This window comes from Bufo gargarizans, chromosome 4, assembly GCF_014858855.1.
Source record: "Bufo gargarizans isolate SCDJY-AF-19 chromosome 4, ASM1485885v1, whole genome shotgun sequence".
Taxonomy (NCBI): domain Eukaryota; kingdom Metazoa; phylum Chordata; class Amphibia; order Anura; family Bufonidae; genus Bufo; species Bufo gargarizans.
Genome location: NC_058083.1, coordinates 424,317,997 through 424,342,646, shown reverse-complemented (window position 1 = coordinate 424,342,646; position 24,650 = coordinate 424,317,997). Strand labels below are relative to the sequence as shown.

Here is a 24,650-nt window from a genome sequence, read left to right as displayed (position 1 = left end):
TGAGACAACCCCTTTGAGGTGTAAATGTCAGTTTAGTTTTAATATAATCTAGGGACAGGGATGTTAAACATTTTTTTTAAATATACTTTATTAAAGAGAGATTTCCCCAGTCATCTCCACAACGGCACCCCTGAGTTGGGCCGGCCTCTTCTCTCGCACCACCTTCAGATGTGCAGATAGGATCAGAGGTCTTCCTTTTTAAGACCTCAAGGATATGGGATCTAAAGCAGTAGGACTGGCACAGCCAGCAGCTCCCCTGCCTTTGCTTTTCTTTATCGTACCTGCTTATGTCGGCAATACTCGGTGTGGGTAAGCCCTCAGATCCTTTTATTGGATGGCATTATTGCATTATGGCAGGTATGTCTCTCAGGCTGTTGGGTTGAAGCACGTCCTAGATTTGTGTAGGACGCGGGAGCAAGCAAGTTTTCAGCAGATTCGTCACTTCTGGTGACGTATAGGCAGGTGGTGGAAGCCAGTTCTTGTAGAGCACAAAGCTCAGTTCCGGCCACCATGCTTCTTGCAGGATGCGTCACTTATGTTTTTGGTGTCTGATGATCTGGCCATTTCTGGGAGGAGCATGCTTAGTGTGGCTAGCGCAGGATATTTAAATCCGTCTGGGGCAGGGGGAGAATGCGCTTTTCGGCATGCTCTGCTAACTCTCTCCCTGGGCCTCCAAACTATGGAAGACAGCTCCGCCAAGCAAACCTTTCCTCCTTCGGGTGCTGTAGGTTTATCCTTTTCTCTCCCCTTCTTTGGGGTTTTCTAATTGATTTAAATGGTTATGGCTCTCCTTTTTTCTATTATATTGTAGTCTGAAATGGAAATGGGTCCAAAGTGTAAGCCTGCTGCTGCCTGTAAATGTGCTATGTGTGAGGAAACACAATGTGTTTTACAATAAACCACTTTTCTTTTCACTGCCTGTACTCTTAAGTGTTACAGGATGAAACGCCTATATTCATGAATGACATTAAGACTCTTGTTAAAGATGAGATTGTCGACTATCTGCTTCTTTAGCTCCTTAAAATTAGCAAGAAAAGATTTAGAGAATATATTATTTCTGACTCCACGTTATCCTCTGATTCTGATAGCTAGGAAGAATGCCAACAGGCGGATTCCTGTTCTGAGGGGAAAGAAAATAAGTATTTTTTCTCTTCTGATGATAAAGAATATTTACTTCATGCAGTACGCAGCTTTATGGAAATTGAAGATGTTAAAAAACCCAGGTCTTGTTTTTCTCCCAATTTTCCAAACATAGTATATGTTTGAAGGATTGGGAGGTAAAACAAGAGTGTTTCCAGTTATAGAAAATATATTTATAAAATACAGAATGAATTGAATACACCTGAAAAGAGCACCTTTCTTCCTAGAGGTTTAAAAAGAAGATATCTTTTTAATGAATCTGATGTGGAAAAATGAGGCGCTGTTCCCATGATTGATGCAGCTGTGGCTAAGTTAATTTAAAGTACTTCTATCCCTTTTGAAGATTCCTCTTACCTTAAAGACCAGATGGACAGAAAGGCTAAGGGAATAATGAAAAAGACATGGGAGTCGTCTGCTAGGCTACGTCCAGCAGTCTCCTTCACGTCAGGGTTGCCAACCGTCCTGAAATTTCTGGACAGGCCATAAAAATAGGTGACTTTTTTTTCTTTGGCCATCATTTATTTATTTTTTTGAGGCTGGTGGTACTTGAGGAGGGTAGGGGACCTTGGGTCCACTGCCACCAATGACTTTAAAGTTAAAGTGACTCCTTCTCCCCTGTGCTACTGAGGGCTCATGAGCGTGCTGGATGCATTATCGGCAAGTTTGGATGCCGATACAGATAACTTTGAATATCGGCCGATAATATCAGTAACTCTGATAATCGGTCGATCCCTAGTCTAGAAAAAGGAGTAGATTGGATTCTGGAACCTGCACAGTCATTGACCACGGATGCAGGTGCCCTAGGTTTGGGTGCTCATGTAGCTCAGCATTCTTTTCAGGGTTCATGGAGTCAGCATATGTCCCAAGAATCCTCAAATAAGAGAACAAACTGCAGTATTAGGAGCATTGAAGGCAGCAAAACAGTTAATAAGGAAATCCCATGTGAAAATGTATTCATTCAACATAACGACAGTGGCTTTTATTCAACACCAGGGAGTAACGAGAGGCTGTCTTTTTCAACAGACGTAAGCTGGAATATGTCAGTGGGCAGAGAAAAATCTGATATCCTCTTAAGGGGTCATCGGAACCAGTGGGCAGATTGTTTGAGCAGGTAAAAGATGGCTCCAGGAGAATGGACTCTAGCTCAAGATAGTGGGATAGCTGTGAAAAGTGGGAGATAAGGTTGTGATCAGAAAGTGGGAGAGGAGTGTTAGTGAAGTTGGAAGCTAAGCAAAAGGACCAGTTAAAATATGTTAGTCTTTGTGTTTGAGAGTCTGAAAGATGTAAAAGTCCAAGAGAGGAGGATAGGGAGAGAAGCTGGGAAGGGAAAGAAGTACACCTACTCCACCACAATATCTGTTGTCAGGTCTGGAGTTATGTGAAAAATGTAGGCCACCTTAACAGTGAGCAGCAGGAGAAACCGTATCACATTGCTGAATCTGAGTTTCAGTGTTGCCGGTGTGTTGCCCACTGACTGTTGATTGTAGAGCGCACAGTTAAAAAAGGGAAGAGAGGATGCACAATGAATGTTTGAGATGAGCAGGGTTTCTATGAGAGATTCGGAAGGTATTGAAAATAGAAAAAGGTGAGGTTAGGAGAGATTTCCCCTTAAGATAGCGGCAAAAGTAGGAAAAGAGAGCAGATGGCTGTGTGATTTGTAAAAGCGTTTGTTGTGCTGCACCCTGGGACATTATGGCTTCAGACTCAGCAAGGTGAATAAAGCATGGATGTCGTACATGGGGGGAAAGAAGGAGAGCGGTTCTGATGTGGGGAGTGAAATGGAGGTTTAACAAGGTGGTGAATGTAGAGGAAAAGGGCACATAGTAATATGGACAGATATAATGAAAAAATAAAATAAAAATCAGTGTTGTGGTCCGTTGCTGTCCGTGTTTCATCTGTGTTTCATTGACACTGCACAGCTGAAAAGATGGATCGGTGAACACAGCAAAAATAGAGCGTGCATCTGTGCTAAAAACACGGACCCATGGGCCATGGTAAAAAAAAAATAATGATTTGAGAATACATACATTAAAATGAATGGGTACTTTTGCTGTCCGTGGAGAACACGTACAGCACTCGTACGTGGAACACTGACATGTGGATGAGGCTTTATTAGTATGGTTCAAGGTACATATACAGTGTTGCCCATAATTATTCATACCCCTGGCAAATTTTGACCTAAAGTAACTTTTATTCGACTAGCAAGTAATTTTTTGACGGGAAATGACATGGGTGTCTCCCAAAAGATAATCAGATAATAAGATGATGTACAAGAGGCATTATTGTGGAAAACAAAACATTTCTCAGCTTTTATTTACATTTGAGCAAAAAATACAAGATGTTCTGCACTGTGGAAAATCTCAGGGGACTTGGTCGGAAGCCAAAAGTGACACCTGTGCTGGCCAGGAGGAGATTTAGAGAGGTGAAAAAGAATCCAAGGATCATAACCAAGGCCATCCTGGTGAATCTGGGCTCTGCTGGTGACAATGTCTCAAGGCAGACAATCCAACGGACACTGCACACTGCTGGGTTCCACTTTTCCAGATAAGTAACACAAAAGCTTGCTTGGCCTTTGCAAAAGTTCATCTGGACAAAGAAGAAGACTTCTGGTCTTCTGTGTTATGGTCAGATGAAACAAAAATTGAATTGTTTGGTCACAATGATGTTTCCTTCATTTGGCATAAAAAGGAGAATCCTTCAACCCAAAGAACACTATCCCCACTGTCAAACATGGTGGTGGGAACCCAATGCTTTGGGGGTGTTTTTCAGCCAATGGACCAGGGAACCTTATCACAGTAAACGGCACCATGAAAAAAGAGCAATATATGAGGATTCTCAATGAGAACATCAGGCAGTCTGCAGAGAAACTTGGCCTTGGGCACCAGTGGACATTTCAGCATGACAATGACCCAAAACACACAGCAAAAGTGGTGAAGAAATGGTTAGCAGACAACAACATTAACGTTTTGGAGTGGCCCAGCCAGAGTCCAGACTTGAATCCAATTGAGAATCTGTGGAGGGAGCTAAAGATCAGGGTGATGGCAAGAAGAACCTCCAACCTGAAAGATTTGGAGCTTATTGCTAAAGATGAATGGGCAAAAATACCTGTGGAGACATGCAAAAAGCTGGTCTGCAATTATAGGAAGCGTTTGATTGCTGTAATAGCCAATAAAGGCTTTTCTATCGATCATTGAGAAGAGTATGAATAATTTTGGACTGGACACTTTTTGCTCAAATGTAAATAAAAACTGAGAATTTTTATTTTTTTTTCCCCACAATAATGCCTCTTGTACATCGTCTTATCTTTTGGGAGACACCTATGTAATTTCCCGTCAAAAAATTACTTGCTGGTTGAAAAAAAGTAACTTTAAGTCAATATTTGCCAGGGGTATGAATAATTATGGGCAGCACTGTATGAAGAGAGATGGCCGTTAGATGCATGTCATGCTAGACACTTGTAAAAGATGACTCTTTAAGATGACATGTGCTCAAACCTCGATACCTGTAGCAGTTTGCAGATATCCTTGCAGAAAACGCTATAGGCTAACTTTACTTTGCAGTTGTTTTTTTTTTTTTTTTTTTAAGAATTTAGTTCTTCTTTACATAACTAAGCTCAGCTATTTTTGTACCCTTGTTCATAATAATTAGATATTCTTTAATGACCGGTATCATGTCAGCAGACCAGTGAAGGCAAATGTGATATCCATTTTGAAAAAGGGCTTTGTCTTTGTGGGTAAAAAACACACTTGGAAAATTGGTGGCATATCATTAGGATATGCCACCAATGTCGGGTGTGATTCCCACTTCTGCGACCCAGACCTATCTCTAAACGTAGCTAAAGAGAACAAGAGCACAGCTGCCCTCCACTCATGACTATGTCTGATGGTTTTATGAAAAGCTGAGTAGAAGCCTGGAAAAGAGGGGTTGACGTTAATATAGTGGTTTTGTTGGCCATGTGCTCCATATTCCTATGGGTAAAATAAGGTCTATTGTTTTAGACAGTGTAATTTTATAATTGGTTTGTAAATGACTGTGTCCAGCGAGTTGTATTCCATTATTTTTTTTTTTTTTACTGAACTAACTTTGTAACTATGTATTGCAGTTGCAACAGCATATCCATTTATTTCCATTTAAATTTAGATTATTTTTTATTTTTTATTTTGAGCAGATTTTTAAAATAAAGCTTTTGGACAGTCACTTGGATGACATACAACTCCTAAAAAGTCGTAATTAAATAAATCCCAGCATTTGGGATCCCCACAGAATTCTATTAGGCTGCAGCTGAACCCTGTCTTGTGCTTGACAAGTTTTCCACTGAGCAGTACTGATATAGGCGACTTGGCTGACCACAAAAGAAATGCTGTAAGGATATGTTAAAAAATGAATTATCATGCAGCTTTTGGCACATTTCTCAATGGGTAACCAACACCATAATTAACATGTTCATACATTTTGCTGTTGCTCATCTTTATTGCTGAAAAAAATTGAGATGTAAGTTCTTGCCATGGAATCTGCATCAGGTTGTCATACATATATTAGGCCAAATAAATGGCTTTGTCAAATTTCAAATTCTGCAGCAGAAATCTGAGTGACATATTCAGGTTTCTGCTGCAGATTCTGTGGCAAAGTTTTCTCATCTTAAAATCCACGTCATATCATATCCTAGAGGTACGGCTACATGGCGACAACGGCAGCAGCCTTGATCGCAGGGGCATTGTAGTGTAGCAGTGATCCAATAGAAATGAATGGGCTGCAGTGTGAGTCATACATGTGCCAAGAGTGATCCCAACTCTACTGGATTATTTCCAATTTAGGGATAGCCGTCACAGAACATATGCGACTCACGTTGCGACCCTATTGATTTCTATGGAATCACTGCTACTGATACCCCTGCTATCCTGACCTGTCGAGCAACCAGTGTCGCTGTGTAGCCATACTCTAACTGTCCACTACTGTGGTTGGCAATGCAGCATGCCTGTTGTGCGATTCCAGTGCTGTTTGTTGGTTGTCGAAGAAAAGTTAGACTCATCTGAAGAAATCTATGTGTTATGACATTTTTTAGGTACATCTTTTAATTTCTTTTATGTAAATAGTTTGTGTTATAGTTGGAATTAAGGAGGTTTAACAAACTTTTTTTATTTTTATTCTTAGGGTAGTACGAGAAACTTTCTTAAATTTAAACGGATTAAATCAAGTTACTGAACTTACCTATTTGGATCCATTGAGGTGTTTTTGTTTGAAAGTTTTTGAGACACTTATTTGCTTTGAAGAGCAGCAAACTGATCTTGTAGCTGCTCCTGCAGATATTGGTGGCGACGATTCTTGCACACTTGCTTCAGTATTTTCTGTCCAACTTTTGAAGCCTCAGGAATGTATAAATGTTTCACAGAGTTTGAGTAAAGTCTACAGTGTTCTCAAAGATTCATGTTCAAATAAAAGAAAGGATATCGATCAGAAGATGAACACGATAAATCTATTTCTTTGTTTGACGTTTTTGAGTGTGAGCAAAGATGCAGAGTCAGATCTTGAATTGATCAATGAATCCGAAGACACATCAGGTTATGACAGCACTGCAAGTGAACCGCAAAATATTTTACCAAAGCTAAATGCTGAAAGCTTGTTTTTGCCTCCAGTAGAACAGATACACTGTGCTGCCGACATTTGGTCTATGTGTTACTGGCTTTACATGCAAAATTCAATGTTCCAGAAGCAATTTCTCAAAATTGGTGGCTTTGATTTGTGTTATAAGCTTGTTCAGATGATGATTAATAACTTTCCTAGCTTTGAAGATCTTACTACTGTCACACATTCAGAGTCTTTAAAACAATTTCCAGATGAAAGCTCTGGCATCGAATCCCATGAGCAAGGGCAACGTTTAATCCCCAACCAAGATTCCACTCGTGATGTATGCCATTTGTTGCAACCTCCTAATTGTTCAGATGACAAATCAAATGTGTTGTCTTCTGGCAAAAATAATGCTCAAATCTGGTCATCTGGTGCTGGGAGACTATTTGAGGCTTTGTTATCCATTTGTCTTCATAGTGCACGAAACTGCCAATTAAAATCAGATTTTGAAACTTTTCAGGTAAAGTATTTTATTTTTTCTTACTGCCATGTAAGTAAATTAACTTTTTTTTTTTCATATATGATACAAATAGGGTATGGTATGAACACGCAGTATAGTTGCACCTTGGACATACTATGATTAAGTACTTTGCTGTCACATACTGCAGCACATGCCATTAAATAAGACCGCACTGTTTAGTCGGTCTGCATTGTTAAAGGCCCTGTGGGCTCCACAATACCATGTGGCAATTACCAATGCAAACTGACTAAACAGTGCGTAATTAGTTACTCTGAACCTTATTTGGATCTTATTGGCTGCATGGTACTCCAATGTAACCATGGCTTGGCCATACCATGTGATTACAGCCTAAAACGTTTCTAGGTATATTATCTTAAGGAGACCGTTATGAGTCAAATCAGTTCTAGAAGAATAAGATGGATTGCCCATGGATAACAAAGACAAACATGTTCATTATGTCATATGACAGATGGATCTATTGGACTTTTGTTACTTATTAAAATCGCCTCAACATTTATTTAATGTATACGCACAGCACACAGACCCACTGACTCAGTGGTACAACTAGTATGACCTTTTTTTTTCTCTTGTACTGTAATATTTTGCAAAACACCAGACTTAAAGACCCATGGTGACAATGGCCTCCAGTAGTTGTCAAGTTAGTGTGCTAGCAGCAGGACCATTATTAATACGGACGTGTGACTAATTTACAATACAGATCAGATTTGTTTTGTTTTTTTACATAATACAAATGATGTTCAAAAGTACCTGTTGGTTAATTTGTTTAATCAAACTTAATTTCCTTTTAGAATCTTCCTGTCCAACATGTCATCCTTGAAATACAAGAGCTACTTGCACATTCAAGAATACTGGAGACTAATCTTTCACCGCATATTTTTGATTGTCTTCTTCGTGTGGCTGTGTTAAATTTCCCTTTACTATGTAATCCTTCTGAGGAACAAAGTGAAAAGGTAAGTGAAAACTAAGGATTACAGCAGAATTGTTCAAGCTGTGACAATTTATAGCTATAACTTTTTTTTTTTTTTTTCTAACCAATTATTTTGTTAAACAACCATTTCTTGCTTTTTAAAAGCATTTTTAGGTATACACAGTAGTGTAAAAAAAAAAAAGATTTGTTTTATAATTTAGTTCTTTTTATTCATGTAAATAAAAACCTGCACTCATCGCTCTGTGTATCTGCTTTTTTTATGACGGTCGTGTTCCAGGCCACTTCCAGTCCACAAAAGACCAGGAGGCGGCTTGATCCCATGAATGCTGTAGCCAGTCACAAGCCTCAGTTGTCACATTCGCTTGTATGACACGTGACTGTTGTGATGTGCTTTTTAAGCAATTGTGACTAAACTGGAACAATGCAGCTGCACAGGACCACAGACTGTGTGTGTGTGTGTGTGTGTGTGTGTGTGTGTGTGTTTTTTTATTTGTTATATAGTGCACATGGGGGTTTTCGGCTCTGAGGTCCCCTTCAAACATGTGCCATATGTATACATTAGCTCCATAAATAAACATGCACGGCAACGCCTGGTCCCTAAAGGTATATTCCAATGTGTAGGCAAAGTTAACAGGCTGCAACAGGAATGTAAACTGCCTAAAACAAGTATGCCTGCACCATTTTTATTTAAACGTATCCTTTAATTGCTGTAGACAAATTTGCATGAAGTTCATTTTTTATTTTGCATTAGCTTCCTAAATGCAACATTAAAGGTGTTGTCCAGGTTCAGAGCTGAAACTGGATATACCCAGAATTTCACCCAGGCAGCCCCCCGGATGTTAGCATTGGAACATTTAATTTCATTTAATTTACAATAACACACTGCTAGGTGAAGGCTTCCGGCCCAGAGTTTGTTCGCTGATGTTACCGGCTCTGATGGGCCGGATTTAGCGCTGCCCTAGCCCGCCAAGCAGTGCTGGTCACTGGTCTCGCTGCTGGGCTGAAACCTCAGCTCGGCAGCCCTTTGGATAGCCTGGTACGTCACCGAATCTCCTGAAAATGCCTTTGCCCTGCGTGATTCAGCACAGGGCAAAGGAGGGTATCTGAGCATGAATTGCTCTGATCCCAACATCAGGGAAGCTGCCTGGGTGAAAATATGGATATGTCTGAGTTCAGCTCTGAACCCGGACAACCCCTTTAAGCGACTTTCTACTTAATAATCATTATACATTTTCTTTCCATTTTGCTTCTACAGAGTATCAATCCTTCACGTACTGTAAGTGGTGGTCCTTGGTAGGGTTGTCAAAATGCCAAAATGTATGATTCGATGTTACCATAAAAAAGCTTGGGTGACCTTAAAGAAGATAGCCTCAAATAAGGGACGTGGCCTTGGTCATGGTGTTGGTGGCGCTCCTGTTGCAGGGAGAGGATGTGGTTGATCTGTGCCAGCTACATGCCCAAATGAAACACCTTCCTCAGGTGCAAGTAGGCGACAGAACGTTCAGTGTAATTTTGTAGGCCCGAATACCGATGTATGAATGGGGAGGCGGTAGTAGATTGGGTGGCTGACTGCCTCCAGTTCCTTCACATTGTCTCCCACCCGGTCCCCTGCTGAAAGCGCAGCCCATTGTCATCTTTCACCTCACCCCCTTGCAAATTAGCCAAGCAGTCTGAGCCCCAAGTCATGCAGCAGTCTCTTATGTTTTTTGATGACTCTGCTGGCAGGGTTTCCGTGGGTCATCCACATAGCCCTTCCCTAGAAGTGGAAGAGATTGAGTGCATTGATGCCCAACCACTTATATTTCAGGATTTGGAGGACCACCGCAGCATGTCTCTTATGATGACGAAACACAGGTGGCAACTGCTGCGGCTTTCTGCGGTGTGCAGATTGGCAAGGAGGGCAAGGGTGAAGAGTGGGTGGAAGATGATGTGAAGGGTCATGAGGTCCTAGACCCCACTTGGAGGAGTTTGGTGTAAGAGGTTGTGGTCACATAGCGCCTGCCGCACAGCAAAAGAGGGAGTAGGATGCATAAGTCGAGTGGCCGTTCCCTAGCCAGTACGCCTGCTACAGCCCACCGTACTTATGGACTGAGCACACCAAAGCCAGCTCCAAGGAGTTCCCTGGCATGGCAGTTCTTCAGACAGTGTGCTGATAAGACGTAAGTTGTTTGCACGCTGTGCAATCGGAGCCTAAAGTGAGGCATAAATGTTCTAAACCTGAGCACCACCTGCATGACCAGGCATCTAAATGCAAAGCACGCACTGCAGTGGAGTACACACCTCAAAAACCACGAAAGATCTCTGGCTCCTACTGCTCCCACTTCTGATGCGGTCTCGGCCTCTTCCTCCCCCTCTGGAGTGACAGTGGCACCTGCCACCCTGCAAACAGAGGATGTGACAGCAACACCACCACCTCTATCACCGTCCCCAAGCATCTCCACACTGTCCCATGGAAGCATTCAGCTGTCCATCCCCCAAACACTGGAGAGGAAGTACCCCCCTACCCACCAGTGATCCCTGGCCCTGAATGCCAGCATTTAAAAATTTCTGGCCTTTGAAATGCTGTCATTCCGTCTGGTGGAGACGGAGACTTTTAAAATCGTTATGGAGGTGGCTGTCCCACAGTACGTCGTTCCCAGCCACCAGTACTTTTCCAGGTGAGCCATCCCTGCCATGCACAACTGAGTGGCGGACAAAATCAGGTATGCACTGCGCAACGCCATCTGTGACAGGGTCCACATAACCACCGATACGTGGACCATTAGGTACAGGCAGGGATGTTAGATCTCGCTAACAGTACACTGGGTGAATGCAGTGGCGGCTGGGCCTGAGGTGGATAGCAGTTTGGCGCATGACCTTTCGCCTTCGAGGATTGCAGGACGTTTCTCGTTTCTTCCTGTTGCATCCTCCTACTTCGCTTCCTTATCAGTCTGCACCACCAACTTCAGCACAGCCAGAGGGAAATGACAGCAGGCTGTTTTGAAACTCATCTGTTTGGGGGAAAATCCCCACACCGCGCAGGAGTTGTGGACGGGCATGGAACAACAGACCGATGACTGGTTGGTGCCACTGAGTTTCAAGCCCGGCCTGGTGTGCGATAACGGTCAAAATATCGCAGCAGCTCTGAGCCTAGCCAGTTTGATGCACACCCCTTGCCTCACGCATGTGCTGAGCTGCTGCAGAAAGTGCAGGCCGTCTGTGCGTGCTTTTGGTGTTCTCACCCTTCTGCTGCTTGCCTGTCTGCGCTGCAGCTTAACTTCGGCCTTCCTGCTCACCGCTTCATATGCAACGCACCCACAAGGTGGAACTCCACCTTGCACATGCTGGAGAGACACTGCGAGCAGCAGCAGGCGATAGGAGTTTCAGCTGCAGCACGTATGGGTGAGTCGGATCTACAGAACAGCACCACTTTACCACCAACGAGTGGGCCTCCATGCGGGACGTGTGTGCCGTGTTGCGCTTTTTCGAGTACTCCACAAACATGACTCGTGCTGATGACTCCCTCCTCAGCTTTACTATGCCATTTCTATGTCTCCTTGAAAAAAATGCTTCGGGCGATGATGGAAGAGGATATGGCACAGGAGGAAGAGGAGGAGGAAGAGGGATCATTTCTACGTTTATCAGGCCAGTCATTCACAAGTGGCTCGGAAGGTGGGTTCCCGTACCAACAGAGGCCAGGTACACAACTGTCCAGCCAGGAAAAAGAAGAAACAAAAACAGTCTTGGCTATCTTCTCCATCGCGGCTTCCACCTACACCGCCACGTCTACCAAGAAAAACAAGACAGAGGGGATATGATTGAAACTTTTAAGTACATAACTGGAATCAACAAGGTAAAAGAGGAGAGAATTTTTAAAAGAAGAAAAACTGCTACAAGAGGACATAGTTTTAAATTAGAGGGGCAAAGGTTTAAAAGTAAAATCAGGAAGTATTACTTTACTGAGAGAGTAGTGGATGCATGGAATAGCCTTCCTGCAGAAGTGGTAGCTGCAAATACAGTCAAGGAGTTTAAGCATGCTGGGATAGGCATAAGGCCATCCTTCATATAAGATAGGGCCAAGGTCTATTAGTATTCAGTATATTGGGCAGACTAGATGGGCCAAATAGTTCTTATCTGCCGACACATTCTATGTTTCTATGTTTCCTCAACCTCCTACTCCACTGTGTCTGCTGCCTCTTAGTTCAAGATTATTTTTTTATTTTTTCCTATTCTATGTTATTTTAAGAGATGGTAACAAGGTTTAGTTTGTTAGTTGTGAGGAACACATGGAGCGATATTATTGTATCCAGTGATTGCAACACAGGTGGAGCGGAATAGCTGCATTATACTGTCTGTCAGAGCAGTGTGAGTTTACACGGTACTTATTCCCCACCGCGACCCTCCCTAATGATAAAAGTATGGAACAGGGGCAGCATTAGGAGACACATTGCCAGCTTTAAATGGGTATTTGTCCTGGCACATCTTTTGTGTGCCTTCTGTTCCTGTCCACAATATCTAGAAAACAAAGGGATTCATACTGTAATTTTATTTGTATTTATCTTTCAATCAATAGTATTACCATACAAAGTAAAACATCCAAATTATTTCCATTTCTTAAACCTTACACCCCATCCCCCAGTTCCCTCCTTAAAAAAAAAAAAAAAAAAAAAAGCGGAGCGGGGATAATGGGGGAGGAGGCAGGCAAATTAAAAAATTCCATTCTCCCCATGTTTTAAGCCATTTATCCTCAGAGTTTCTTTGTTTTTATAGAACATAGTCATACCTTTTTGATCTTGTTATCTCGATTTTACCATGTATTTATACTTTGCACGGGTTTAGGTTTTCATCTAATACTCAATCAGAAGCCTTGCCAAAAACATTATTTTAACCAAAAACATCCTCCATATTTATGGCACCCAACTTTGGAAAGAGCACTCAAAATCCAACAGTCCACTGCAAGTCCAAAACATATGTAAATAATATGCATCAGGTGACTTACACCGTAGGGGGGCAAACATAATTACAAAAAACTAAATGGCTGCACACCATTATATATACAAACAATAGAGCTAAGAAATGGGGGTCATTCTACATAAAAGTGGTACAATACGACTATAAATAAGTAATAGAAGCTCTCAGTGCACATATGTGTCAGGCCCAACTACCAGGCATCAAGGCAGCTTCTGCAGATGGGTCCCTAACACTGAATATACTGCCTCACTTAGGACTTACTTAAGTCTTCAGGGCAGTGTAGGAACCAGCTACAAACGTACTCTGCTCAGAAGTCCCAGGTAGATGGGCTTGTTCAGTCTAAAAGAGGTGCTACCCTCAATATATTGCAAGAAAATTTTGACTAGAACCTTCAGAATCACAGGTGCATATCCATGAAGCAAACATAACCGTGGGAGGTTGGAGGTGTTTCTCAAACCCTGCTTGTTAAAGGGTTTCTACCACCAGATATACTGTTACGTAGCTGACTGACATTAGCAATGCGCTAATGTCAGCACTACATAACGGTATGTTTTTTACATTTCTCCCTGAAGCCGTTCTAATAAAATAAGCACTTTTATAATATGCTAATGAGCCTATAGGTGCTATGTGGTCGTAAAATCAGCACCTAGAGGCTCTGTCTACTCACCCTTTATCCCGCCCAGGTCCCCTGTTCTGACTGCCCCGCTACTCTTGATTGATGTCACGGTTCGCAGCATCGCTCACGAAATCCCGCGCCGTTCACATCTGTATTCGGCGCAGTGAGTAAATAATGCGCTTCTGGTGTCAGATTCCTCACTGCTCCTGTGCCGACTACAGAAGTGAACGGCGCAGGCGTGGGATTTCGTGAGTGATGCTGCGAACCGTGACATCAATCAAGAGGAGCGGGGCGGGCAGAACAGGGGGATCTGGGCGGGATAAAGGGTGAGTAGACGGAGCCTCTAGGTGCTGATTTTACTCCCACATAGCACCTAGAGGCTCATTAGCATAATATAATAGTGCTTATTTTATCAAAACGGTTGCAGGGAGAAATGTAAAAAACATACTGTTATGTAGTGCTGACATTAGAGCATCGCTGATGTCAGTCAGCTACATAACAGTATTTCTGGTGGTAGAAACCCTTTAAGCCATAAAGTTGTAACATAAATTCTGTGTAAAATATTAAATTAAACTAATGTGATTAAAATTATGAGAAACTAATCCCACATTCACCAATATATTGTCCCAATCATCCGATTGAATGATTGGGCAATCCCTTATCCAGGAATTTTGCCCAGTGGACTATATATTAATAAATTGTGTGTCAATTAAATATTTTATAACATTGAGAAATTTTAACCCTCTGTGCTGTTTACTATCAAGTGGTGCAAAAATGTGGAATATCTGTGTATATCAAAAAGCTTTTTTTGTTTTTTTCCATTTCCTCCATCATGACTGCCACAATGAGAGATGACCCTTGACTTCGTTAGGGGCAGGAACACGCAGAGGGTTTCTTTTTTTTTTTTTTTAACTTTTTTTTTTTTTTTTAAATAATTCTTTATTACACTTTTTCAATTCATGCAAAATTTGCATATAACATCTTTTTAGTACATGATTGCATAAATTAATTACATAAAGATATTCCCCTCCCCCCATAGTTTGTCGGAGGTCATAAACATGGAACAAGGAAAAAAATAAAATAAAATATTAATAATATCCTCCCTCCTCCACTGCACCCCCCCCCCCCCCACCTCCCCTCAGTTTTTATTTAACCACCTCCGCCACATCCTAGCAAATCTGTTTTTTTCTTCAAACCGGTCAAGCAAAATTCCTCGCTGGCTAACGACAACCTTGTGTGGTTCTCCCATTCTTGACCGTTGGGGCCTCCCGTCCACCCCAGTGGCCAACTATACATTTCCTGGCTTGGAACAGTAATTTAGTTGCAATTTCCTTTTGCTGGAACCCTTCCACACCATCCAGTACACCTAAAATACATTCCTCAAAATGTCTAGGCACTGTAAACTGATGGTATTCGTCTATTTTTTCAATTATCTTTACCCAGTAGTTTTGGATTTCTGTACATGTCCATAATATATGTACATCTTCCACCCCCACCTCTCCACACTTCTGACAAGCGAAGACTTTAGTACCATAGAACTTCATTAACTTTTTCGGAGAGTAATAGAGACAATACAATATATTGAATTGAATTATTCTATCTGAAAAATTCCTTGAGACCCTAGTCTTTTGAAGGTATAGCTGAATCCCAAAATACTTCCCGCCCGGGTTTCAAAATACCCTGCCATTTATGGGACAAGTTATTGAGCACCCCACTATTATTCTTTTGATGCGACATGCGACAGCCATTGGTATATTCTTGAAATAATTTTCTTGCCAGGTATTAACTCGGTAATATTCTCCAAAGGCTGTGGCAGAGTAGCTATTGGAGTTCCTTTCCCTATCAGCCCATACAGTGCATGTTTTAGTTGAAAATAATAAAACTTTGACCCTGTATTTTTCAGTTGGTATTTCCTTTTTAGCTCTTCATAAGGAATTTTATCCCCCGCCTCCCATACCTGCCCCAGTCTATATATACTGTTTCCACCAGATCTTCTGCTCAACAAACTAATTCTGTGAGGCCGGTATTGTCCCTTAGTATGGTGTCTACATATAGCCCTGTTTGGGACCACAGATCTTTTACCATCTCCCAAATCCTGGCCATCAACAGAATCAGAGCTCTAGATTTGGCCAAAGTACCCATTTCTAATAATTGAAAGATGTTACATTTCTCCATTCTTTTATTTATCCCTGCCACCAGATTTTTATAATTTTTCGTGTTACTCCATGTTATGTTTTTTTATAATCCCTGCCATAAAGTATAGTTCGAGATCTGGTTCGGACAATCCACCCTCCCTCTCCTGCATACTCAGTATCTGTACCTTTTATCCTTGTTTTTTTTACTCTCCATATTAAATTGGTCAATAAGCCACGCAGAGAGTTTAAACCTACCCCTCACCCCCTCAGTGTTTTCCTGCCCCTACAGGGGTTAACACATGGAGAGAGTCCTCCCTGTTGGGAGGTGAAGAAAGAGATAAGTTACCATTATCTCCCGTTTTCCTCCCGCAGCAGGGGCTAAGGCTGGACAGCAGCGGCAACAAGGACCCTCGTCCCGACTCAAGCTGGGGCCTGTGCTTCTTCCCATACAGCAGTCTTCCTTCCTCAGCATGGAAGCAGTCAGCCGCAGCAGGTTGTCAGAACAGGACGCGCGCACATGAAGTGCGGCGTCTTAAGGATTCTTCGAAGCCAGCTGGGGGGATGGTGCGGCGTGGTTATGTGGGGACCATGCGGCACATGATGTGCTCAGCATTGGCAGAGGATCGTGCGGCGAGCCGAAGCTTCTATATCCCAGGGGGCGCTGCTGGATGATGTAAGACGCTGGGAGATGTAAAAAAAAAAAACAGGGCGCTCATACAGAACCTCTCTGCATCTTCGTCGTGATGTCCGCATCGGAAGCACCTACTCCCTCTGCTACCGCCATTACCGTGAGTCCCCTGTGGGGGTCAGACATGTAGGATCTGCATAGTTTTTCATGTAGTTTTCAGGTAGTCATTTAGAACGTGCATTGCACTTTAGAGCCTTTACTTTAGATCTAGAGTCTCTTGTTCCCTGATTACAGAAGAGGACAACCAAATATCAGCCAGCTTTTCCAATTTACATAAGATATATATGCCTTTTCAGGAGAATTTGTGTTTGGACCTACAGTGGATAAGATACTAGAAAAAGCAGCCGATAAGAAAAAGGGATTCCCAGAGGAAAAAGAAACAAAGAAGAAGCCCTTTCGTCAGTTTCAATCTCAACCTCATTGCCAGGATTATCTCTTAACATGCCTTGTGGTAGGCCCACAATTTTCACGTTGCATCTCCTTGACCTGTCTTCCAGATCCACCATCTTTTTTTCTTAAAGTATTCGCCTCAGATCTCAACATGAGGATTTCTGTTTTAAACATTTTAACTACCTTCTCCAGGACCTCCAGTTTTTTCTTTGGTCGTTAAGCTGTCCCCTATTTTAGAGACATAATATCTTCTAAAAAGCACATCGGTCTGAATTACCCCAAGTTGAGTTGAAATATATTTTATTAGCTCTCCATTATTTTAATTTTTTTTACCGCACTCAGGATTTTCTTTAGTGGTGAGGTTTCATCTTTGGACAAGGCATTTAAATAATTTCTCTCTGCCCCCCACCTCCTGAAATATAATGATCAAATACGTTTTCCATTCTAGATCCGCCCTTTTTTTTCTACGTCCGAATCGTGCAGCCCTTTTTGTCCCTCTTGTAGTTACAACCTTTGGGGATTTCAAAAATTGAAAATTTGTGGCCATTTCTGCCAATTTCTGACCAGTGTTGGCAGATATATCCTCAGCAGAATGCCTATTTTGCTTAGGGGCCTTTTTTTGTTCTCTCTTCCTTTTTCTTTCCCTCTTCTCTCTCTCCCCTCTTTCCTCTCATTCCTTAAGCTTTTTTTTTCTCTTTCTTTTATTCTCTTCCCTTCCTTTTTCTCCTTTTTCCTTCTTATATTGATTACCACTGAGGAAGATTGTATAAACCATCTAATCAAGACTTTCCATGATAAAAAAATTGAAAGAAAAAGAAGGTACCAAAAAAACGAAAAGGGACAAAAACAGTTGATCATAGTAGTTCTTCCAATATGCAGCCAGTACCCATCCAGTAGTATAATCAGAAAATAGAGACAACTTTTTGGTGTAACAAGGCAAACACAGAAGGATGGAAGGGTATACACAGGAGACAAAAGGAGCGATGGCTCAAACATATAGACCAGAGAAGACGCAGAGCAACATCTCATCAAACCTCAATACCAAGCCGGCTGGAAGCAAGGAGCACAGAAGCGGAGGAAAAGCAGGCGGAGACTGGAGACGGAGACCATCCATGAGCGCCAGGTGGAAACGGATAGCCACGACACGGGTCTGTAAATAGAAGCAGGCAGGGCGTCTGTAAAGAGGAGCAAGCGTGCACCAGAAGCAGTGACCGTCCACGAACAGGCGGGAGCAGGCAATCACTTCAGGGAAACAGGCCAAGGTGCTGAGGAGGTCCAAGTCTCAGAGGCAGCAATACCCATTGATCACGCGCGACAATGGGCGTTTGCTTGTTTCCTCGCGTGTATGTAAACGCCCGATAGAAGCGTCTGTAAAGAGCGCATACAGAGTACGCTCAGGTGTGAACCCATCCTAAAGGAGTGGACCACCTGAGTGCAAGTTTCAGCAGTTTGGCCAATGTTAAGTGGGAGCTTTGAGGGTGCACAGTGGGGCAATGGGAGTGATCTGATTTAGGGCTAATTTCAGGACAGATTATCTTTAAACAGGGCCCTCAGTTGTCAGTGTCCTTCCCTAAAATGAATAAAATTTAAAACGAACAGTTCTTTACCAAATATAACCTAGCGCTTCACTTCCTCTTTGGTAGGTTCCTGGGTATCTATGACAGTGGGTTCCATTGGTGTCCTCATCTTGTACTTCAGAGTGCTGAAACAGTATTGAGCATGTTCATGCCAAGTATTGGAGACTAACTTTAATATTGGTCTGTTCTGGTAGGTACAGATGTCTGAAGAGTTTGTTCTCGATCATGGAAAAATTCCTGAACATCCAGATGAAAGCCACGGTTGCAAGTTAAGCATTTTTGGAGAGGAAGAAGGATATGAAGCAGACAGTGAAAGTAACCCAGAAGATGCATCTGAAGATGATGGTACTAAACTTTAAACATTTATTAGTAAATACTTTCCTATTCGAAAACAAATATGATGGTATATACAGGATGTTGAATGCTTGAAAAAAGTATACAACTAGACATAAATTGTTGTGATGAAATAAAAGCATCAAGATGAGAGAGCTTATGACACTGTGTAATAATACAATGAAAGACTGCAGCACACTTCCAGTTCTTTGTAGTTTATTCAATCATGTGCATGAAACATGGCATGTTTGAGTGCTGCAGCCTTTCTTTATTTTAGCATTAGTGGTCCCAAGCCACTGTGTGCAACGCTTCTTTTATCGACCCATTCTAGAGTTGGTAAGTTGTTCTGCTGCTGTCCTGTTGGTTTTTCCACTGCCTAATAATAAAATATATGATTTGTGGGACAAACTTCCACTAAGCTAACCTGTAATTGACTAAAAAAAGACTGAGGAGATAAGAAGGGCATTACCAGAAATAGACATGGAGTGGGGATAGGCAGTTGATGAAGTAGAATCATATTAGGTTTACTGCCTTTGGACAAGATATGTCAAACTAAATTTCTCTAAGTCAGCTGAAAATAAAAAATATTGAGGGAGTGTCCTGATGTACTGGCATCTATATGATATACTGATTTACAGTTAGGTCAGAGCATCTTGTTTTTGGAGTTCACTGTGAAAAGCACTTTACTGATTAGAATAAACCTCTAATCAGTGAAAGTCTGACTGTTAGGTAATCAGGACCCAGAGGTCACACTACATTTTTTCCACATTTTTTCCAGAACAGTAAAAATTCTCTTAACATATTTGTGAAGTATTTTTTAGCTGAAGAGGAGTACAAAAGTTGGAGTAATTAATATATATATATATATATATATATATATATATAATACGTTGGCCTAAGTAATGTTAAGAGGTTGCTATTTATGTAGGCCGATAATTTATACCGATATTCTGTGAATTTTCATTTATGAAAAATAAAATAAAAAATCCGACACAAATCTGCAGAAAATTAATGTTTATTGTTAACGTGTAGTTTTATTTTTTATTTTTTTGTAAATCTTTCTTTTTCATTTATAATTAATATTTTGGTGTGTTTTTTCTTTAACTTTTCTTTTTATTTTTTATACTGATTATTAGCCCCCTTAGGGACTAGAACCTTTGTCCTATTCACCCTGATAGATCTCTATCAGGGTGAATAGGGCCTCACACTGTCCCTGCTGCTCTGTGCTTTGTGCACACAGCAGCAAGGGAGCGGACTATGGCAGCCAGGGCTTCAATAGCATCCTGGCTGCCATGGTAACCGATCAGAGCCTCAGGCTTACACTGCTGGGCTCCGATCGGAACTTCCACTTAGGAGGATGGGAGAGGGGACCCAATGATTAATCCTGGAGTGTGTGTGTGTGTGTGGCACCTGAGGGGTTAACTACCGCGAATCGCAGCTAACGCTCGTAGAGGTCGGGAGCCGGCTATGTGATTCTGCAGCCAGCTCCCACATCCTGTATATAAATTAATGAGAGAGTTATGTTCATTGGTGGCGCAGTGGCCACAGCCCCTCCCCTCTTGTCCTCCCTCCTCTCATTGGTGTCGGCAGCGGCACAGGGAGGGAGACACTGCTTCCTTCTCCCCTGTGTTGCTGAGGGAACACGGAGAGCTCTGTCAGCAGCGCGTTCCATGTTCCCGTTACATTATCGGAATATCGGTAAAATAGATGCCGATAACGTTCAAAAATCCTGAATATCAGCCGATAATATCGGTAAAACCGATAATCTGTCGATACCTATCCTATACCACCAGTTCCTGTTTCCTGTCCTATGGATAGGACAATTTTGTGGAGAGCAAAATATTAGGCTGCAGGTCCCCGGAATACTCTGAATGGGAGTTACCTGGTTCGGCGTAAGTCTCCTCTAGGAGCCGCCTGGTAAGTCTGGATTCTGCCTTAAGGATCCTGGATTTCTTTTTCGGGCTGGTGTTCCTGGGCAGTCCCGACAACACTAGGAGGTGTGGCCGGCACGTCGGAGCTTCCTGGCGGTGCTCAAGAGGTCCGGGGCCTCCCTCTCCGGCTTTTCTGCCTGGGCGCATTTCGCAGCCGGGAACAGAAAGAGGCGAAATCTTGCGTGTGCGGGCGAGAACCGAAAGTGCGTGGCACAACTTGTGGTGTTTGGAACGCACCCAGAGTTCATTCCGGAAGTGGGGGAGGAGTTCTACTAATGGCAGCATGGGAGCACCAGCAGGGACCCGACCTAGGGATTCAATAGTCCCTTAAGCATGCGGTTAGAAGCAGACCAGCCAGCCTACAGGAAGAGTTAAACCTCTCATGGAAAACGCTCTCTCCTTGCCTTCTATCATGGAGAATGAGAGCAGTCCGCTCGCCAACCTGCAGGAATGTCATAAAGTTAGACCGGTACTCCTGGTGGGGTAAGGGGGATCTTTCCCCAGCCTTTTATTTCATTAATAGTTTTTAAAGGGGGTCTTTTTTTCTTGTCTCTATTTTTAGACAATTAAGGAGGGCCCTAAAAAGGCTACCTCAAAGACCAGAGGGAAAGAATGTGCCGTTTGCAAGAGGAAGCTTGCCCCTTCCTGGTAAAAGATGTTATGTCAGCATTGTCTTGACAAAGTTGTGGAAGCATTAAGGATATTGTGAAATCTGAAGTGTCTGATTTGATGAAAATGTTTAAAAAGTGCCTCCCTTCCTCAGCCTCTGGCAAGCAAGGCCTCTCTACCATGGTTTCAGATTCTTCAGACGAAAACGAGCTGGGAGAAATCCTAGATAGTTTAGACTAGTCTTCGGATGAAGAAACCACGGGTAGACCCCTATTTTCCCCAGATGATACGGAATCTTTACTAAAGGCTATCCGTGCTACTATGAAAGTAGATGAATCCAGAGGTAAAAGTCTATTCAGAATATTATGTTCGGTGACTTGGGACATAGAAAATCCAGGGTTTTTCCAGTAAATGAAAATATAAAGTTTCTGATCCAAAAGGAATGGAAGAAACCTGATAAGAAATTCTTTGTTCCAAAAAATATAAATAGGAAACCTTTTGAGGCTGATTCTGCTAGTTGGGATAGGCCTCCTAAACTGGATGCCCCCATTGCCAAAATTTCTAAGAGGTCTGCCTTACCATTTGAACACCTTGGCACCCTAAAGGACCCAAGTTTTCTCAGACAACGCCACTGTCGTGTCCTATATAAACCGACAAGGAGGGACCAGTACAGAGGGACTTAAGTCCTTGGCTGCAGACATTTTTTCCCTCATCATACCTTGCGTTCCATTTATCAAGGCGGTACATCTAAAGGGAACAGAAAACAAATTAGAAGACTAATTAAGCAGAAATATTTTGGACCAGGGAGAATGGTGTCTAAATCTAGAAACCTTCAACTGAATAACTCCCCTCTGGGGCTGACTGGACTGGACCTATTTGAAACCAGGGAGAACAGGAAATACAAACTATTCTTTTCCCTAAAGTCAAAAGACTCATCAACAGGGATAGATGCCTTCTCCCTCCCTTGGCCAGATCAACTCCTGTACGTCAACCCCCCCCCCCCCCCCGAGACTCCTTCCGAGAGTTCTAAAAAAGCTGAGACAGGAGAAGGACGAGGGTCATCCTGATTGCTCCCTTTTGGCCTCGTAGAACCTGGTTTACCTGGTTGAGGAAACTCTCCCTAGCAGACCCTTGGATTCTCCCGGACAGACAAGACCTGTTGTTTCAAGGCCCTATCTTCCCCCCTAATGTGAGACAACTACATCTAACAGCATGGTACTTGAAGGGGAGAGCCTAGAACGCAGAGGCCTCTGCAAGAAAGTGGTATCTACCCTTTCCCCAGTCGTCTCCATGACACCACATGCTGAGATCGACTCCCTCCTGATTGGACAGGAAAAACACAGAGAGGTTAAAACCCCCACCCCCTCCTCACATCACCAGTGTTTGTCCTGTCCCATCAGGATAGGAAGCAGGAGAGGTGCACGGAGCTCGTTTGGGCTCACCTGGATTGATTCATTCACAGGCCGAGGTCGGATCTGCAGTGCAGCTCTCCCTCCTCCGTTCGGGTAGGCCTGGGCTCGGGCACTGACGAGTTGCCCCTGCGAAGATTCCCTCTGCGGCGGTCCCGGAGGGCTTGATGCAGGGGGAAGGAAGAACGCGCGGATCGGCACTATGATGTGTCCCGGCCGGCCGGCAGGAGAATGACGTCAGACGCCGGGGGCGGAGCAAAGCGCGCTGACATCATTCACATGCGCCACAGGTCCTGAAGCCTAAGAAGGCACTATAAAAACTCACAGGACCTGTGTAATGGCGCCCTGCATAGCGTGGCTCTGGTGTTTGGTGGAGCATCTCTGGAGCGGTCGGGAGTAAGGATGAGTACACCCCTCACGCCGGGCTCTGGAACCGAGCCTGCATCAAACCCTGGGACCGTGAGTAACCTGCTCTCAGGCACATGCTTTGTATGGATGGTTCAGTCTGCTCATCCTTTCCTCCCTTACCGTTTCAGGGAGAAAAGGATTCGGCTTCTACAGCTAAAAAAACTAGGAAGTGTGGTATATGCTGCAAAAGATTGTCTAACGCTGGATCCAAGCCCCTGTGTAAAGAATGTACCTCCAGTGTCATCAAATCTGAGTCTTCTAGTTTAATTGAAGATATTAGGAAAGTAGTTAAGGAAGAGGTCCAGCTGGCCTTAACTGCCAAGGAACCTTCTCCCCCCAAAGCCCCCCCCTCGGGACGCCCGTAGCATTAAATCGCTTATCCTGGATTCCGACTCTGAGGGGCTGGCGGTCTCAGACTCTGAATCAGTGCAAAAACACCCGGCATCTTCAGATGAAGAGGGTGAATACAAGCGCTTCCTGTTTAATCCTGAAGATATTGATGAACTTATCAGGGCCACCATTCAGATGGAGATACCTAAAGCTCCTAAATCTACCCAACAAGAAATTTTTGGGGGTCTAGGGGAAAGGAAAAAGGCGGTTTTCCCAGTTCCAGATAGCGTCCAAAAACTAATTCGGTCCGAATGGGAAAAACCGGATAAAGGATCCTTTATCCCAAGGGGAATCAAGAGGCGTTACCCCTTTAGCCAAAAGGACTGTACGGACTGGGAGACCATACCGAAAGTAGACGCACCGGTGGCTAAGGTGGCAAAACATACGGCACTACCGTTCGAGGGCTCAGCGCAGCTAAAAGATCCTCTAGACCGGAGAGTCTCTTAAGAAAGACCTGGGAGACTACGGCGGCCCTTCTCAAACCGGGCGTAGCCTCTACATGTGTGGCCAGAACACTAAACTTTTGGCTAGAACAGCTGGAGATACATCTGGTCAATAAGACACTGCGGGATCAAATTCTAGAGAGCTTGCCTCTGTTAAAGATGGCAACCTCCTTTCTAGCAGACGCAGCAGCCGAATCGGTTAAACTATCCGCCCGTACAGCTGTTCTCTCAAATACAGCGAGGAGGGCACTATGGCTTAAAGCGTGGTCAGGAGATATCATGTCAAAAAATAAATTAATCGCACTTCCCTTCCACGGTCAGTACGTTTTCGGAGAAGATTTAGATAAAATCCTAGAAAATGGGACAAATAAAAAGAGGGGTTTTCCAGAGGAGAGATATAAACAAAAAAGGCAGCCATTTCGTGACCGATTCTTTCAGCCCGAGAATAAAAAAGATAAAGGGAAGACTGGGAGGTGGAGCTATGCGAAGGGAGGCAGGGGGAGAAGTTTCCTCTTCAACCCAAACCGGGCTGAAGCCTCCACATCCAACAGTAAACAATGACGCCATACCAGTGGGGGGAAGACTGAGCTCCTTTCT

General features: G+C 43.1%; 1 protein-coding gene across 1 annotated transcript in view; it reads left to right on the top strand.

Moving 5' to 3' along the window:
* The window catches only part of LYST (lysosomal trafficking regulator), a 556,878-nt gene that overhangs the window by 75,037 nt on the left and 457,191 nt on the right, over positions 1 to 24,650 (top strand). The window contains 3 exon segments of the mRNA XM_044290763.1: positions 6,292 to 7,225; positions 8,035 to 8,196; positions 18,725 to 18,875. Coding sequence (XP_044146698.1) covers positions 6,292 to 7,225; positions 8,035 to 8,196; positions 18,725 to 18,875 — 1,247 coding nt within the window.